General features: G+C 45.2%; 1 protein-coding gene across 1 annotated transcript; it reads left to right on the forward strand.

The window, feature by feature from the left end:
• Positions 1–93: 93 nt before the first annotated feature.
• On the forward strand, positions 94–17,941 carry LOC105899260 (MDM2 binding protein). The gene is made up of 23 exons (XM_031573737.2): positions 94–342; positions 651–734; positions 920–993; positions 1,215–1,354; positions 1,528–1,586; positions 1,796–1,940; positions 2,498–2,612; positions 4,280–4,387; positions 6,316–6,410; positions 7,529–7,595; positions 7,702–7,819; positions 8,178–8,348; positions 9,397–9,510; positions 10,501–10,655; positions 10,698–10,737; positions 11,198–11,285; positions 11,548–11,703; positions 13,107–13,202; positions 14,027–14,287; positions 15,649–15,883; positions 16,245–16,358; positions 16,794–16,859; positions 17,255–17,941. The coding sequence occupies exons 1-23, from the start codon at positions 276–278 to the stop codon at positions 17,291–17,293; spliced, it is 2,607 nt and encodes an 868-aa protein (XP_031429597.1). The 5' UTR covers positions 94–275; the 3' UTR covers positions 17,294–17,941.
• Positions 17,942–18,147: the final 206 nt, after the last annotated feature.

Here is an 18,147-nt window from a genome sequence, read left to right on the forward strand (position 1 = left end):
GTAATTACTTGAACACTGTGATATTGACCACATTTTAGTGACCAAATATATTTGTGTTGGCTTATTTTAATATTTGTATTTCGACAGTATTTTGAATAAGGGTTTAGGCGTAATTTTACGCAAATTCCGGGGGAAGTTGAAGTTCCGCGGAAATTTAAACGCGCGGAAATGTGGAGCGATGTGTCAACAATGTACGCTCTTATCCAGTGAAGTCTCTTCTGTTATTGCTTAAAACGAACTGAACTTCCAAAAACACATTAGATAAATGCGTTAACATGGACAGATACGTGGTTGTGGTGACATTTAATCTGGAATCAGATGGAAGTTCCAAAGACTACAAAGGTAACGTAACTAAAGATATGCAATAGCATTAGCCAAAGTAAGTTATGTCACATTGCTAGCCAGGGTGATAGCATAACCTTTGTCATTATGCAGTAAATGTTTTTTTCTTCCATCTTGCAGACTAACGTAAATCATCGTATCTAGCCAGCCAGGTTACATGATTCTTGCATCATCATATGTGTTGACAATGTGAATGTATAGCTTTGGAGTGCCCCATTTGTTGAATATTTTCAAGACTGGTTAGCTAAGGGTGCATTTGGTGTTTTATCTTTCTTTAAGTGTGTGTTAATAATGACATCTAATTTTAGGACTGCAGACCGCGAAACAGATTTATGACAAACTCAAAGAAATCTCTGCTTCAAAGTACATGACTGATGTATCACCGATGCCAGGTAGGCTCCATTTATATCTGAGGGATAATGCTGAATGTTACTCGCAGGGGGATAAGAGATGAGGTACTTATAGCAAGCTGCCATTATAAAAATTGTATTACAGTACAACATTAGCAGTATTGTTGCCAGTGACATTCGCAGGTGTGTTCTACTACTGTATGTGTCTTAATCTCTGATGTTTGCAGCTTGCTCTCTCAGTGGTAAACCCGTCCCTCAGAAATGGTTCTTTTCTCTCCAAGCCTGTTGTGGGTCAACTCAGGTAATCAGCTAAACGTTTCAATAGGATAAGGGCAAATAATATGGAATGTATTTGTAATATGTGTGGAACTTGATCTTGTCTGGTGTTGAAGCCAGTTTCAGAAATAAAGACTGATTTCGTGTGTATGTTTTAACAAAGTTATATTAATTATATCTTTAGTAATTAGACTAATAGAACATTCTTGTATTCTTAATGTGATGCTGCAAACTTGGCACACATAGTTTTGTAGCTCTGAGTGGGAGGAACTGGTTGAGAGCTCTCAGAAGAGCGACAGTGAGGAGGTTGGACCCTCAGCTCTTGAGGCATGTCTCACTGCTGTGGAGGAACAGGAAGAGCAAACGGAGCAGCCATCCATCAAAGAGTGAGCACTCTTACTATAGGAGTTTCATCTACTTACACAAATAGAAGCTGCCAAACCAAAAGTCTTTTGTAGCAATGTGCATAAATGTATTCTATCCTTATATAAAAGTGATTGAGTTTCAGCTGATGTTCACCTGTCTTAGTGCCTAAGAGTGTGACTTAATGTTCCACCAGGCTTTTAGAAGAGGCAGCAGACGGTCTCCACCTGCTAGCAGACAAGCTCCCTCTCCCAGGTCTGTTTTACAGTTGCATAGTGTGAAGTCCAAATGTTATTTTTTCCCCCTCCTTTAAAAAAAATATGTTTGTGCATCTGTCTACTTATAACTCTGTGTGCATCAATCAAATTTCACCAGAATTGTAGAACACCTCAGCACACACCAGCTGAGTAAATCTGTTCATGTCATCTGTCCATTTCTAATGTTTTCTTTACATTTCTCCACAGGGAGGTCTCTTTTAGATGTCATTTTTCTATGTGTGGATAAGGAGGCTCCTACCATGAAGCACTTCCTGCCTCTCGTTGGCTCCCTGAAGCACATGCAGTCCTGGCACTCAGCCAAGATGACCATGGTCACAGAGCACAGAGAGGGGTATTCAGCAGAGCAACTGCTTCTTCACATGCTGTTGTTTCAAATGCTATTGATGTTTAATGTGTTAAAGGTGCAGTCCACGATTCTAATCCCATACACTTTTTGTCATTTTTGGCGAATTGCTCCTCAGGATTCTTTAGCTGTCCGTTCAGTGTTTGTGGTCAAAAAAACTCTGGTGTTCATACACAGTCCTGGCTCTGTAAATGGGAAATAGACATAGTGGTTAAGACTGAGCCATGAACAATCCAGCCAATCAACACGTGCCTCAGGAGCGCAGAAGGTAGGGGGGTCATTTGACTGGCTTTTGAGCGCAAATATTAAAACCTTTCGCGAAAACCAAATCGAGGACTGCATCTTTTATTTCTCACAAATAGTTTGATATAACTAACTGAAATGCCTTTGTTAGTATTTGTTCCATTAAGTATTAGAAATAATTTCTAACTTTCTAAGATATTGCCTGTACACTCCATACTAAGTGTATGTGTGCGTGTTTGTCTGTATATGTGTGCGCGTGTGTGAGTGTGAGTGTGTTCTCACCATCCCCTTGCTGTGTGCAGGTGGCAGAAAGAAGCGCTGTACCTCATGGCGAGAGTGTGTGACAGCAGCGACGTGCTGAGCTGCCTGGACGAGAGGGAGGTGTGGAGAGGAGCAGTGCTCATCCGAGAGAAGAAGGTGCCTCCCCTCTCACCTCTTCACAGATAAACGCACAAAAACACACCCAGTGCTCAGAACATTGGATTCTATCTTTGAGACAGACTTGAGCCATCACTTAAGAGAAGGAGGAAGTGAAGCACTGAGTTGAGAGAATTTAAAGCGCCCCAATTTGAGGTGTTTTAGTTTTTTATAGGCAACTAGATTTTATGTCATCTTCCAAATCGTGTATATAGTCATGTGCGGGACAGAAAAACGCATGAGATGCACCTGTCGGCAGAGCTCGGTTGCCTAATATGTTCTCAATGGTTATGGTGATGAGGAACAATGTTGTTCACAGCCATCGGCATTTGCGGGCAAAGGTCGCGCTATAAGAGAGAGAGAGAAATTTGGTTAGTAAACACCAAGTTGATGAACACATAAAGAGATACATTTAGATAAACAATTAAAAGCGGGTATTATGGCTATTATTAAAGCCTATTAAAGCCTTAGCATAATATGATCTAGAAGGAGATAAAAAGGGAGAGGCTGCCCGACATGGTCTATGGGAATTATGTTTAGTTTTGTTGAGTTATGGTTGGCTGAGAATTTTAGTTATACAAAGGATGGCAAGAGTGGCAGGATATAACAGTGCTAAACCGCAACCTGCGCTGCATGCTGTGACCGGGATCCGTAAAGGCCATCCTACACAGTACGACATGCGCGACAGGAGGGGGGCTTGATCGCAGAAGGCTCTGCCTCCTATTGTGCTTTTTTTATATTCTTGGAATTACAAGGAGACCTGCACTCTGAGAACGAAGTGTTCTTGGCGGGCAGTAGGGGACAACTAATTCTTGAAGTAATTTGGAGCTAAGCCGTTTAGAGCTTTGTATGTTTGATGGAGTACATAGACACTAGTTAACATTTTAGCAAACTTTTATCAGTGCCAACTGGGCTGTTGGTGGTTTGGAAGGGTTTTTCATGCCTTTATAGTTGGGTAGTTAGCTTGCTAGTTTAGACCAAAAAAAACCTTAGTGCTGCTTTAAGCAGGGCCATAAGAGATGCAGTAATGAGGATGGGGACACCAACCAAGCAAAGCGCTGCAAAAAAAAAAGAAAATAGGAAAGACTGCTTTTGGCCACCAGGGGGCGATCAGGCTGCACAAATATCAATGAAGGCATCAGTTAACGTTCAGTTAAGACAATTAGTGTACCACACAAAATAAAGGATATTTGTCATGATAACACCATGGTTTTCCACGACAGTGCTTTGCATTGCATTTTTTTTTTACACTATTCAAAAACATTGAACAATACATTACGGCTGAATGACTTGCTCCCAGCAGAACATTTCTAAGCACCTGTTTTAGTAATATGACCTATATAAATCGGATAGTATGTCTGCATGCTTATCAAAATCTTTACTTACGGTTAAATAGTCTTGTGATTTTGATTTGAAGTAGAGTTTGTAGTACTTCAGTGTTGCAAGTTAGAGATTAGTGCAGGATTCCCACCTTTCATCACCTTTTCATGCTATACATGGCCCAATGTAGAAATACACACAGGCACTTCAGTGGCGCAGTGCCGGTCTGGTTTTAGAACTGGTTATTCAGGCACCTGGTGTTAAAACTAAGGGCAAATTCTCTCTCTCTCTCTCTCTCTCTCTCTCTCTCTCTCTCTCTCTCTCTCTCTGTCCTGTGGTGTTTGCAGATGGCCTCTGAGGTGCGGTTCGAGGGGTTCTGCCTAAAGAGGATCCACGCCCGAGGCTCCTGGAGCGTCGGTACCCACGGCTACACAGACCATCAGCTCCCAGGCGAGGTGAGGCCTGAGGCTAAAAAAAAGCCCAGTCCTGTGCTAAATATTGTTTTAAATCACAACAGTTCCTCAAAGAGGAGGCCTTTGCTGTATTTAGACTTGGATTAGGCTCTGACATCAGAAGTGTGGGGTTTGATTGTTTTCGTAACATCGCAGACAGGCCTTGCTGTTCCCGAGCGAGTCCATTAGTTACACTTCAGTGAGGAGGAAAATCAATTGCAGCGAGTTAATGAAATGCAAGATTGAAGCCCAAATGGCATTTGATTTGTTCGAGAACAATAGGCTTTTTATTTGTGTAGGGGTATTTATATATCCAGACTGTAACGTGGAAATGATGTTTATTAAAAACATGAATGGCTTTGTAGCTTCCCACTGCCACCTGCACCCAATGATTTTACCGCCCCCTCTAAGGCAGACCGTACCTACTGCCTCTGCCCACGTGCTGTTCTGTGGTCATACTACATCTGGCCTGGCAATGGGCACAGTGTGGAGAACGCCTGTGACAGCTGCTCCTGGCCCTGCAGACAACACACACACACACAAAGCCACCAGCATTCCACTGTGTACAGTTCCACCTCCATTCTTCCTTTCCCGTTGTCAGTGTTTGTATTGCTCTCTTTTTGTGGGGGGTTGGGAGGGGGGATTGGAAGAGGGGGTGTGCATCACAGCTGTCATGCGGGAGAAAGCAGTGAGAGTCCAGAATGGTCTTTAATGAGTTTTCCACTGAAGATTAATGATGGGAGCCAAGTGTGTTTGCCGCCGCTGCTGCGCGCGTGTGGCTCTCCACCTGCGGCAGACTCCTCCGTGGAGCGCTCACCGGCGGCAGCCGTCACAACAGCCATGGCCGCTGCAGACAGGATTACGGCCTGTCAGAGGTGTCAGTGTTCATGTGATGCGTTTGGGATTCCCTGTGTGCAGCCGTGTATGTTAACAGTTAGCGGTCTGCTGAGTGAATACCCCCCCCCCCCCAGGTATTTTCATGTTCCTAAAAGCTGGTCATGGAAAGGCCATTCTTCAAGGGCTGACCTACTCGGAGGCTTGCTTGCTGGGTCAAACGGCGCCTCTGTTTGCTATGACCGATTAGGTCAAGACAAGAGCACGGTTTCATCAATCAGTGTGTGGAAACCAGCTTACACTTAGCAGGGAATGGCCTGTGTATGCCTCTGTGTGTGTGAAGTCATTGCTGGGGAGTGCAGAAGGCTTTCTCTCAGTTTCAGTCCGGGGTGTGTCGATGCTCCTACTAAGTGCTATCAAGGCAGAATCCGCTGATTGAAAGTTGATCAAAGTGCCCACAGCGACGTGGCAGCAGACTTTGATTAAGAATGTGTCACTAGTCCAAGCCCATACTCAGTAAAAGTGATTTGTAATCAATTACCTGAATTGTTACTTTTTCAAGTCAAGGTCAGACTGAATCACCATCACTCTCCATGTTTTTTTTTTTTTGTGGAGGGATACAGTCAAACACAGCATATGAAATACAAGTAGCTATATTTTCTTGTTGGACTATGTAATCTAATACAAGATGGAAGAGACCTGGGATAGAACAGTATTACATCATTACAGGCACGTACACAGGTAGACCCCAGGTGGTCCTCAAGCACCTGTCCCTTTTGTCCTCTGACTTACACTAATTCATTAAAGATGTGCTACTGTAGGTTACTTTTTGTTTTATAAATAACTGTCGGTGAGCTTGAGCACCTGCCCTCCCAAAATGTCTGTGCATGGCCCTGTACTCTTATACTGTTGTTCATGCAAAAAAAGAAAAAAGAGATAATTGTTGAATTGACACATTACAATGAAATGAATAACAGTGTTACGAAGGTTTTTCTACCATATAGGTGATCATATGTGCTATGTGATGTTATATCTATATTGACTGAATGAAAGTTGTTGTTTGTTTGCCCTTTCTTCATCTCACTGCCTCTCTTAAGGTGTTCCACTACTACCAGCCAACCTTAAACCTGGTCCAGCTAGTATTGGTCTCGGATCTACCAGTGTTCTCATGGTCCAGCACAGAGTTCGAACTGTATCCTTCCAGCAACCCTCAGTTGTGTATAAAGTCAATAGCCCTTCATGTGGTGCTTTGTGCATGAATACATCACTGAAGAACATACCGTTAGGATTGAAGATGATGGGGTGAAGTAGTGATATACATACGCACTCCCACATAAACCGCTTTGCTATGTTTACTGAGTACACCCCCTACAGTGAACACAGGATATTTTGAAACTTTACCCAGTGCCACGCTTTGTCCAATAGCTAGAGAAAAAAAACTCAGCTACAGAGATGATCATTTCCCTTAAGTGTCTGGCTTTAAGTTCCTCCGTCTGGCTGCATGTCTGCTGGCTCTCAGATAGGGTTCCTGAACTTTAGCCTCTGGGCTAATGATTGGCCAGAGGCGCAAGGCTTTTGAAGTGCACACGGCCGCACGCTGTCCGATGGCCTCTCGCAAACACACAAGGTGTTAAGTCTATTTGATCTCGTCCCGTCTGTAATTATCTAGCACAGGACCGCTACCGTGCCGGGGTCCCGAGGCGCTTCGATTGCGTTGCGCATCTCCCTATTTGGAAAGAGAGCCAAAGGAATAGCACTCAGCAGAACAAACTTCGTCTTGCACTTCAGCGTCTCAAAGTCTTTATGGTGCTTTAAAGTGCCATATCATCTCCCGGGACTCCGCTGCCCCGTCACCGAACCAGAGAAAAATTAGATCCATTTTTTCCGGAAGCACCACATTATCACACCAGCGCAATAATAGCGCCGCCAAACTTCCGCCAAATAAAATGAAAAGTGCCATAAATAAGTGAAATGTTCAAGTATGTTCATCTCTGTACCAGTAGGACTGCGGAAACACCCACCTCTTTTTATTCCTTTTTCTATTCACATGCCAAAGACTTCATTGTTACCTGTGGCGTTAAGTCTTAAAATATGTGGAGATTAGGGAGAGAGTGAGGCATGAACCTACAGCATCCTTATGGGTGATCATGTAGAGTAGCAGTGAAACATTAAAATACATAGTTATCGCTGATGTCCACTTTTAAAAACACACCCGTAGCATTACACTTCTTTGGAACAGTAGTAGCCATCTTTTATGTCCACCAGCACCCCTCTGTGTCTTTTCTGCACCTTAACCTGCTCGTGCACCAGCGGCCTGGTCTCAAGGTCGACGCGAGCCCGGATGCTTCTGGATCAGCTCGCCACTCTCCGGGGAAAGGTGAGACTGTCTTGCCTAACTCTGGGCCTCCTGGATGCTGCTGTAGGCCCATGTGTTTGAGGGAGACACCAGAGGCTCATCCCGGTTCTTTTTTTCTCTCTGGCAGGTAGCAGCGCTGTTCTCTCTGTCCTGTGTGGTCAGCGCCCTGGCGATGCCCTCTGCCTCTCAGCTCAGCACACACAGGTGGAAGGAGTTCATGGCCAAACGGCCCAAAGCCCTCTCAGGTACTGCATACTGCATACTGCATACTTACCCCCACACAGGCCTCCTATAGGATGGTGACACTCCCCAGAATACTGTCTGAACTCCAGTGTGTTAATGTTGGCAATGTATTAAATAGAATTAAAGAGTATTTAGTTAGTTTAGCAGTTATAGTTGACTTTGTTTAGTTGACTTTGATTTTGGTCAATCATTTAAAAGCTCTGAAGTCATTTCCTCTTCTCATACATACCTGCATTTGCCAGAAGGCAGTCTGGTCATCCCATGGATTGCAAACAGAGCAGTCTAAGTGACCTTTTTCTGAGTTCACTGGTTAACCAATACACCCACCATCCTGCTCGTGCCCCCTCTGTCTCTGTGCAGTTCCTGAAGTGGAGGTCAAAGGCGAGATGGCACACTACTTCCTGCTGGTCCAGGGGACAGCTGAAGGTGGCTGCAGAGCACGAATGATCCACTCGGCCAATCAAATGAACGGAGCTGCTGCGCTGGAAACGGTCAACGCTCTCATGCGGAGAAATGATTCGCCATCGTCAGGTAGAAGTCTAAAGTAGTGTAGTCCAGCTGTCTCTGGATGGTGTGTTGAACTTCATTACTTTTCAGTCATGCGAAAGCAGCAAGCGTCACTGATTGTGGTTTCTATAACTGAGTAAATAGGTTGTGGGTGTGTTTGTGTGGTGAAGTTTGTGTGGTGAAGTGTGTGTGTGTGTGTGTGTGTGTGTGTGGGGGGGGGGTGAAGTGGTTTGGCCAAGGTGCACAAAGAGTTTTACAGAACCATACCAAAGCATGACTGAAGCTGTGCAGGACATCATTGCCAGTTCTCACACTCATGGTGAGTGGGCGTGAGCTTCGCACGTTAGAGACGGTGCGTGCCGCCGCCTCTGCACTGACAGCTGGAGCTGTCTGGTGTGCCGCTGTCGTGTGCGGGAACACTCCCACGAGAGGACACCGATCACACACATATTCACACTTTCCAAAGCACTACAGCACTCACCCACATATCAAATACTGTCAAACATATATGAATTCTGTCGAATCAGTGAATACATTCGTGAACACGCCCACACATCCTGTTCTGTGCGTACGTGTGTTTGTGTGTGCGTGTCTGTGTGTGTGTGTGTGTGTGTGTGCGGGTAGCACTGGTTGTGGTCAGACATAAAAGGGGGCACCATTTTAGAAAACAAACGAGCAAAAACTGGGACAATGCTTGTGTCTATATCCTTCAGACAGACCTGTGCAAGAAAATAATGATTTTAGGCTTTTATCAGTTACTCTCAATGTGCTGCTAGACATCATCATGACCTGAAGAACGAGGCCACAAAAAGCCTCTCTCTTTAACTGGGAAAGGGTTTTAATGGGTGACTGAGGCTACAAATCTTTTACTCTCTCATACTTGTAGCTCTGCTGTTGTACCTGGATAAATGCTAGAGAACAACCAGCTTCAGCTAATGTCTGAAGTTTGTTCATGCATGCTTTTTTCTGTTCATTTGTTTAGATCACAATACATGTTGCTATACAATACTCTTACTTATCTAACCTGCTCCCACCCCTCCCCTCTCTCACACACACTCACTCACGCACTCAGGTCAAAGCACAGTGGACTGGCTGCGGTCCTTGCCCTGTATCCGTGGTGACGAGCTCCTGCGGCAGGAGAAGTGTCTGGCTAAGGTGCAGACTCTTGTCCTGAAGGAATGTCTCAGTAAGTACCACACATCACCCCACTAGTTGCCCGGGTAACTGGGAGACCTTAGTCTGAGGGCTCCTTTTACACACGCACACACACACACACACACACACGCACACACACGCACACGCCCGAATGCAGACCCAAAGTCTAGACAGAGTGTCTGCTACAGACAGACACACACTTACACCCATTCTTGTAAACATTCACCTGTTTCATGAACTTTGGCCTATGGAATGTAATGTTTCTCATTTCTGGCCGTTGTTCCTAGGATTTAAATAGTAAACAGCTCAGCCGGTATAATACATAGCACAAACCTCGATCACCATCTTTGGTTTGATTCCCAGGGTAAATGAAACTATTTAAATGTAAATAAAGACTTCAATCAGAGAGGTGCTACTTTGGTGCTTGTTATGAATATGTATTTTAAACAGTGAAGGTCATTTCTGTTGAAATTAAGCTTTCAGAACTCGGGGAAATGCATTTATTTCCCTGGGAACATGTTTTCACGGCTGGTGTCAAACGAGTGAATGTGCACCTATCTTTGGAGATACAAATGCGGAAGCAGGATTGGAATGAAGCTGGAATTGTTCTGTTTTTTTAATGAGTGTTGGAAGTGACCTTGGTCCTGATCCAGTGTTTGCAGATTGCCTGTGATTTTCATGGCATTCCGCATATTCCAAAGGAGGGTGTTCAGTTTGCATCACTGATACAATTGTTACCTTATTCAGATGCTACAAGTCGGTTTTTGCCTCACTCCCCCATGTCCTTTTTATGACCTTATAACGTTATAGTTCTACCCTTACCCAAATACGGCACCTTTTCAAGTTATTGTTTATTATTAGAGAATTGCAGATTTTCCTGGAAGGTTTAAATCAGCAATGCAAATGCAAATGCAACTGTTCTGTTCAGTTCTGTTCTGTTCTCTCCTGTCATGGTCCAGTTATCCTCTGTGTAGATGAAGAGGTTGCGTCAAATGAAATGTGTTGCTCATTTGAAATCCAGGTAGGAGAGAGGAGGCCCAGATGTCTGCTGCGATGCCTGCCAGCCACTTGTGGACGGTGCTGAGTCTGGCGCGGGAGCAGTTCTTCAGCATGCAGCCGACCGCACTGTCCAAAGGGTCCCCCAGCCCTCAGGCCCAGGAGCAGGAGCAGGAGCAGGAGCAGGGGCAGGGGCAGGAGCAGGAGCAGGAGCAGGGGCAGGGGCAGGAGCAGGAGCAGGAGCAGGGCCGCTCCCTTGAGGGTAAGAGGCCAAACCACATGCAGCACTCCCAGTAAGTCCATCATGGATGTCCATACCGCTGGATTTCTTCCCTTCTGTTTATATTGCATCTCGTTACACTTTGAACCATCTAAACACCTCAGATGGCCTGAAACAACCCAACTCCATAATGGTTTCTTCCATTTTTTCCCCCTAATATCTTGCATTACTTTCATGGTAACTGCTGAACAGAATACATATCGTGTATATATCAAGTAAACATAACATTGTAGCATATTACTGTCTTGTCTACATTCAGTGAGTTCTTCCTGTGTCCAGGTTCCGCCTGTTGTGATGTTTGTGATGGGCAGGCCTATTTATATGTGGTATTACTGTGTGGGGTTTTTTGTGTGATGTACTGTGGTGGGATACATTGTGGAGTTTTGAAGTAAGCCACAGCCTTCCTTTCATCTCTGTCATATGTTGCGATCATCCTGAGCAGACTCACGCAGAGGCCCTACCTCAGCCTGGCCGGAAAGGAGTGTGCTCCACAACTATGAGAAGCTGAGGAGTCGACGACAGAAGTCCAGGTACACTGCACCTCAGAATCACCCACCGGGCCTCTCTCACCACACTGGTTCAGCTCCTAGAACCTTACTCTCAAACTAGGAAAGTCAACATTTCAAATCACTCTCTCTCTCTCTCACTTCCTCTCAGATTCAAAAGTCCATTCAAAATGTGCATGTCTGTACCACAGTATAGTATTGCCAGAAGCACAATTGCTGAAAAAGACAGGTATTCCCTAAAATGTGGGTCTGTTTTCCCTCTCCTTTCTCTCTCTGTCTCCTGCAGGAGTGGAATTCTGGCCTCCAGCTCCGAGAGCCTGATGGCTCCTAAGGATGTCCAGAGAGATAGCTCCTCGCTTCTGGACGCCACGGAGCTGCTCAAGTACTTCACCCCCGAGGGCCAGCCCATAGCTCCACTTCAGCCCCTGCTGCTGCTGAGGGGGTGAGTGTGCACGCGCACACACACACACACACACACACGCGCATGCACGCACAAACACGCACAAACATGCACAAACACACATATAGGGCTGTCAAAATGAACATTTGAAATATTTAACCTATTGTCTTGGAATTGGAATATACCTCCTTTATGATTCTACAGTCCGTGATTTTACATTTAAATATCCATTATTACAAGCTTCGGCCAAGAAAAAAAGCAATTCATTGCAATTAATCACAGCAAATTGTGTAATTAATCGACTGATTACTACTATATACCACTCTACTCCTACACACACCTCACTTACATGCAGCCACAGTCTCTGCAGCTGCTGAGAAATGATGATGCACACACTGTATATTCACACTCAGATTGTATTTCACGCACAATCTGTACTCACTCTGAAAGTGTGCACTACACACACACACACACACACACACACATTCACTCAACCCTATCCTGGGTTCTTATATAATCTTCATATCCGCTGAGAGTGTACGTGAAGATAAACAAAGGCATATATCTGAATATATATAAATATATCCGTCTCAAATAAAATAAGCATGTTCATGCCTCATTTCTTTGCTAAAGTACCCTTGCCTGAATTGACTACCATTCCGTCCCTACAACCCTTTTAACACAAACAATATCCTATTGCATATTTGATATTGGGACATTTTTGAGAATCCCCAGTTTTCCCCTGCATGGTTCATGGCTGTGTATGGCTTAGGTGCTCAGAAAGTCTGAGAGAGCCACTTGAATGAGCCATACCTCTTTAGGCTGTTTATAGCATGCCATTTTAGAGAGGACATTGCTCAGTCTCTCTTTCCTCAGCACTCAATAGTTTACACAGAAATGTTGTCTGAATTGCATTCAGGGGCCCTGTTTCACCTTCAGGCATTTCAGGGCGGTCTACTGTCGTCAGACCCAACCACAAGTCTTTAGAATAGAATGAATTTGTGGACGTGTCATTGAGCTGCTATTCATATTACAGAGGTGTCTTCAGATTTAGCATATGTTTCTAGCTGAGCACTTGGAAACGCCACCCACACTTCCTTTGGAAAAAGAAAAAAGAAAAACATCTTGTATTTATGATGTTTCTTGATGTGGTAGCAGATTATAGAAGAGAGTGGGAAGTTCCATTTACCAGTCAGCTACTGAATAAATGTCATGTATTCCATGTCTGTATTTAAAAAAAATGGATATATTGTGTCTTTGCCAGTAGCCGCTAAACTCGCAGGTTAAAGAGTTTGGTTGATGACGTGAATGGTGGTTTTGTTTTGCACTGGTGCACTGGCCCTCCATGTGTCTGATCACCAGACACAGAGGAGCACTGGTTTGTGTTTGAAGCACCAGAGCTCTGATGGGAGAAGCTTATGTTTGTTTGTTTGTTTGTGTCACAGGGAGAATGCATTCCTGTTGTCTCCAAACCTCACCCCCAAGAAGGTGAGCCAGCTGCCCTTCAGGAAAGCCACGCGCTCCCATTACCATGGCATCGAGTGAGTACACATGGGCTGGGGAAAGCTTCATGAGCCAGCCAGTCAGACAGGGGATACAATATTCTGTGACTCAGCCACGTTATAGTGGGGAACCCATCTGGGAGTCCCCGATTCTCAGTTTTAGAACAGATTTAGGGCAGAGAGATGGAGAGATTGAGTCAGAATAGTTTCTTACCACGCGTTTCACAAATGTATTTCATGATTCACAGATAAATGTCATGCGATTCACAAATCCTGTTACATTTATTTACAGACTGACGAACGTGAATTTACAAACTGTTCGTCATTTGAGACTTTTCTGACGAGGCTTGATTCTCAATGCATTTTTTTCAAAAGGGCAATTGCTGCAGCCTATCAGATGTCTCTTAGAGTTTCAGCCAATGATATGAACATACATTTGAGGGTATAATTGAATGCAACCACACTGCATTACATCTGCGCCGTATCTATTTATGTCGACTAGGCGAGCGGTTGGTGAATGCATGTTCGTTAGTCTGCAAATTCACATTTGTGAATTGCGTGTTATTTATATGTGAATCACAAAATACATTTGCGAATCGCGTGACATTGATTTGTGAATTAAGAAACGAATCTATCTCTATACTTTAAGTCATTGTGAATGATGGTATTTAAGCAATTTTGGTGCTTTTTGGATTTTTTGGGGGGAATAGTTAGCAATAAGTTACATAATTATGTAATGTTTTGTAACTAGCTGAAGTATAATTATAACTATAACATCAGTCCAGCCACAGGGCACAGGAAGCCAAGGTGGGACACTCTGTGTTGGGCGTGGGGTTTATGTTGAGGTGTTTGTGTGGGCTCAGGTTCTGTCTGGATGAGCTCGGAGCTCTGGAGCGAGACCGTGGCATGGTCCGGCTGCAGGCCCGTCTCATCCGCTACGAGACGCACACCACCTGCTCCAAGGAGCCCTGCCCCATCCCGTTCGCGCTCAGTCCCGCCCCCTCCCCGGCCGTCCTATCCGAGCCTGGCAGCGTGCCAGACGGAGAGAGCCTCGCCCAGGTCGAGCTGCCCCGCCTCAAACGCCACGCCCGCGACCCAGACCACCACAGCTACCCACACAAGAGGTGAGTCCCGGGGCAAACACACAGCAGCCATGTGGCTGACTAAATCACTGAGTATATTGTCTTTTCTGTCTGTCTTATTTAAAACACATTACTTAGTTGATGGTTATTCTTGTCTTTCTGTGAGTGCCACCTGTTTTGATCTGATGGGTATCTCAAACTAAGGGCTTGGTTGATCTCTGTGTACCAAAATAGGTTATCCTTCTATTCCATGGAATCCTTTACAAAATTATTCCTATTCTCATGTTATCCTGCATTTTCTGCACCTCCATTCACATTTGTTTCTTCGCCTGTGTTCCCCAAAGTAAAAGTCCCTGCCAGTCTATTATTATTATTAAAAAAAAAAAAAAACCTCATCAGGAAGGCTTCATCAGGAAAACATGTTGACCTTCAGCAGACACTGTTTCCTTTACTGTAATAGACTAAGGACTGTTTACCCGTAGAGATAACTGCCTGAGTTGGTGTTTGTTAACCTTGTAGCAGGAATGTGCTATCTGCAGCAGTGATTCGTTGTAGCAAGTTGTTCTGACACAAGGTGTTGATGTGAATACCTTATCAGTCGTGTCCCCAGCTGCGTCAGTCAGACACGTTTGCTGTCAGGCTGAAACTCTCAGTGTTTCACTGTCCAGGCCGAACGTCCATACTTCATATTCAGCTGTTTTTTGTTCTCCTGTGACAGAAACAACAGGTCTTGGCCACAGGTAAACCTAACAATCACATACATGTGTATGACTCATAGGTACTGGATCATGTTAGCTGTACATTAGTGACAAAAAGGGTGTTATTGTTCTGAATGGATCCAGTTCTGGCAGGTAAAGGTTCTGGCAGAGTTCTGGCCGGCATGGGAGTTCCTCCTCGTCACGCTCAGTGTGTGGGAGCTGGAATAAGTCACAGAGGCTCATGAAGAGGAGGAAACCCTGTGTGTGAAAGCAGAAGCACAATAGAGCGTAACAAGGGGTCTTAGAGCAACTTCCATATTGCAATACAATTCTCTCACACACACACACACACACACACACACACACTACCGCACAAGGTGAAAGAACAGACGGTCACTGAGAGGCTGATGCTGTCTAACAGATGTGTGAAGTGCAGCCGGAGAGATAATTAAGCCTAGTTGGGTCCACGGCATCCTGAGCAGAACTGACCACGAGACGGAGACGCTGGGCTGAATACCAACAGCATGTCGCATGATGCAACATGTCTGGGGTTTAGGGCAACCTGCTTATCTCAGGCCCTCTGCCCCGTCCTCCAAATGTGTCGCATCATTGCATCTCTACTATTCTCTGTATGTGTGTGGTTTTACCGGTTGGCTTACCCATGCAGTATTCAGGAACCGTCATTTGTCTGTGTATTCCCCACAGACTGGCTAAATCAGAAAGTGGGGAGGGTCCAGGCTCTCACAGTAGCACCAGCAGTGGCTTCGGCCCATTGGGGGCCTCACGGGCCCTCAGACAGCAGACACGGCCCCAGTCCACATCAGGGGCCTCCAGGAGCACTGCCCGAGGGGCCACGGAGTCTCAGGAGGAGGCGCCGCCGCAACAGAGCCAGAAGCCCACCGAGGGCCGAGGCGAGTCCCGCTCACAGAAACACTACAGAGTAAGAACTGCGCAGGAGCTGGCAAATCGTTCAAATCTGATTCTCTGACCATGGGAAATATTGTCTTTGTTAGCAAAGCAGTTCATCCTGATGTGAGACTGTTCCATTTCAAAATCGCATAGCTGTACCAACTCATAACAAGAACTTTCTTGACACTATCAGATGGATAATGTCATGAAAGTGGATGTCCATGCAAGTGAAGAGCATATTTGTGTGTGTGTGTGTGTGTGTGTGTGTGTGTGTGTGTGTGTGTGTGTGTGTGTGTGTGTGTGTGTGTGTGTGTGTGTGTGTGTGTGTGTGTGTGTGTGTGTGTGTGTGTGTGTGTGTGTGTGTGTGTGTGTGTGTGTGTGTGTGTCTGTAGATGCTGAAAGAGGTGGTGATGAAGACTCTGAAGCAGCACGGGATCAGCGGCCAGCATCAGGCCTTTGAAGCCTGCAGTCAGAGGCTGTTTGAGATCTCAAAGTTCTACCTCAAGGTGCGTTACTGCCCGGTACAGCAGCAAAGGAGAAAGCGATCTGCAGGTCACATTTGAGTGTTCCCAAAATAAAAGATATCAGAGGGGAAGAGGTCTGTTAGTTCTGCTGCTGAGGTCAATTCTCTGTATACACACTGGATATGCCCAGGCTCTTTACAGTAAAAAAAAATGTAGTCTTGGTCTTTTAAAATCTGAGTCTGGTTCTGTTCTTAAGAGGTTCTGGATAACCAAGTTCTTCAGGCAGGAAAAACAGGCCATGGTATTTACATGTATGTCATTCACGTTTGAATGCCTGCCAATTACACAACATCACCAGTGGTTGAGCTGACGGGACTTTTAGAAAATTTCACTGAACAGACGAGACCTAGTGTGAAGCCAGAAACCTCACACACCCCTGAGCTGTAACCTTGACTATGGTCTCTCTGTTTGGATCAGGATCTGAAGACGTCGAGAGGACTCCACGAGGAGATGAAGAAGGCTGCCAGTAGCAATGCTAAGCAGGTGCGGAACTCACTGGGGACAACATCCCATACCGCTCCTGCTCCGCTTGGCAGATGTGGTTAGAACAAAGTGATCGTGCTCTCTCTCTCTCTCTCTCTCTCTCTCTCTCTCTCTCCTCTCTCTCTCGCTTTCTCTTTCTCTCAGCTCTATTTGTTCTGTGGGTGTTGTGGAGGAGTGTGTTTTGTAGGGTTTTTTTCTTTTTCAAAATGTCAATTCTTCTGTGGCTACCAGCACAAGCTTCAAACACAAAGTTCCTTTGTAACTATTTCTTGCCTTGATTGTGTGTTTCACCTGATAAATGCATGTTTGGTATTTGTGCGTTTTTTTTTATGTGTTACTGTGCACTGCACAACATAACTCATTGTGTTGTTTTCCATCTCCTCACTTGCTTACAGGTGATTGACTGGGTGCTGGAGAAAGCCTCAAAGACATGAGAGGACCCAGCCCCTGCATTCTGCCCTGACCCTCTGCTGGGTTGACCTCTGGGGGTGGCCAGCTGGCACTGGCAGGCTGGCTGAAGGCCATGGGACCGGGGGCACTGACCGCAGCTAGCCTGGAGTGAGGACAAGCCAGTGTGAGCTGCCCTCTGACAGGCTTCAGTCGTGTCATTGACCGATGATTGCCAAGAGCCATGCACACTGTGTGCTCTGTTCTGTTCTGTTCTGTCCTTATTGTCTACATGCCTTTGTATTTATTATTGTTGTTGCTGTGTGTGTCTTTGTGTGTCATCTGTGAATTAAAGGAATTCATTTTATGTGGATGCAGTCATGTGCTTCCTGAGGTGATGTCTGGAGACGTCTGGCTATCTGAGAAGGTCCTGTGTTCATCACAACACGTCACAACACGTACTGTACTGAGGCACGGGGGAGGGGGGTTGTTGTGTGTGTCATGGCCACCCTTTTTTTCAAAATAACAAAAGAGGTTAATCATTTTATTAGTATTTTAAAAATAATTTTATGTGTTTTTATTTAATGTTTTTTTTTCCACACTACATATATGGGCAGAGGACTCAAGAAGGGCTTCCTATTTGGCCTTCCCTACTCATGCAGACATAAATCTAGTTATACATAGGGGACTCAGCTGAGGGTAATATTTATGTGTGTGTGTGTGTGTGTGTGTGTGTACACTTTCTTGGAAGAGCCTCTGGAAATGACTGTCCCTTTGGGAGAGTTGTCCCTCATGTTAAACTGCTACTGTAGCATAGAAAAAGTCAGTGCTGGTTGGCAGCCCTTGCGCCGCTCCAGAGTCTGATCCTCTATGTCCACAGTGGGCAGTGCCAGTGGGCAGT

This window comes from Clupea harengus, chromosome 1 (assembly GCF_900700415.2).
Source record: "Clupea harengus chromosome 1, Ch_v2.0.2, whole genome shotgun sequence".
In the NCBI taxonomy this organism is placed as follows: Eukaryota; Metazoa; Chordata; class Actinopteri; order Clupeiformes; family Clupeidae; genus Clupea; species Clupea harengus.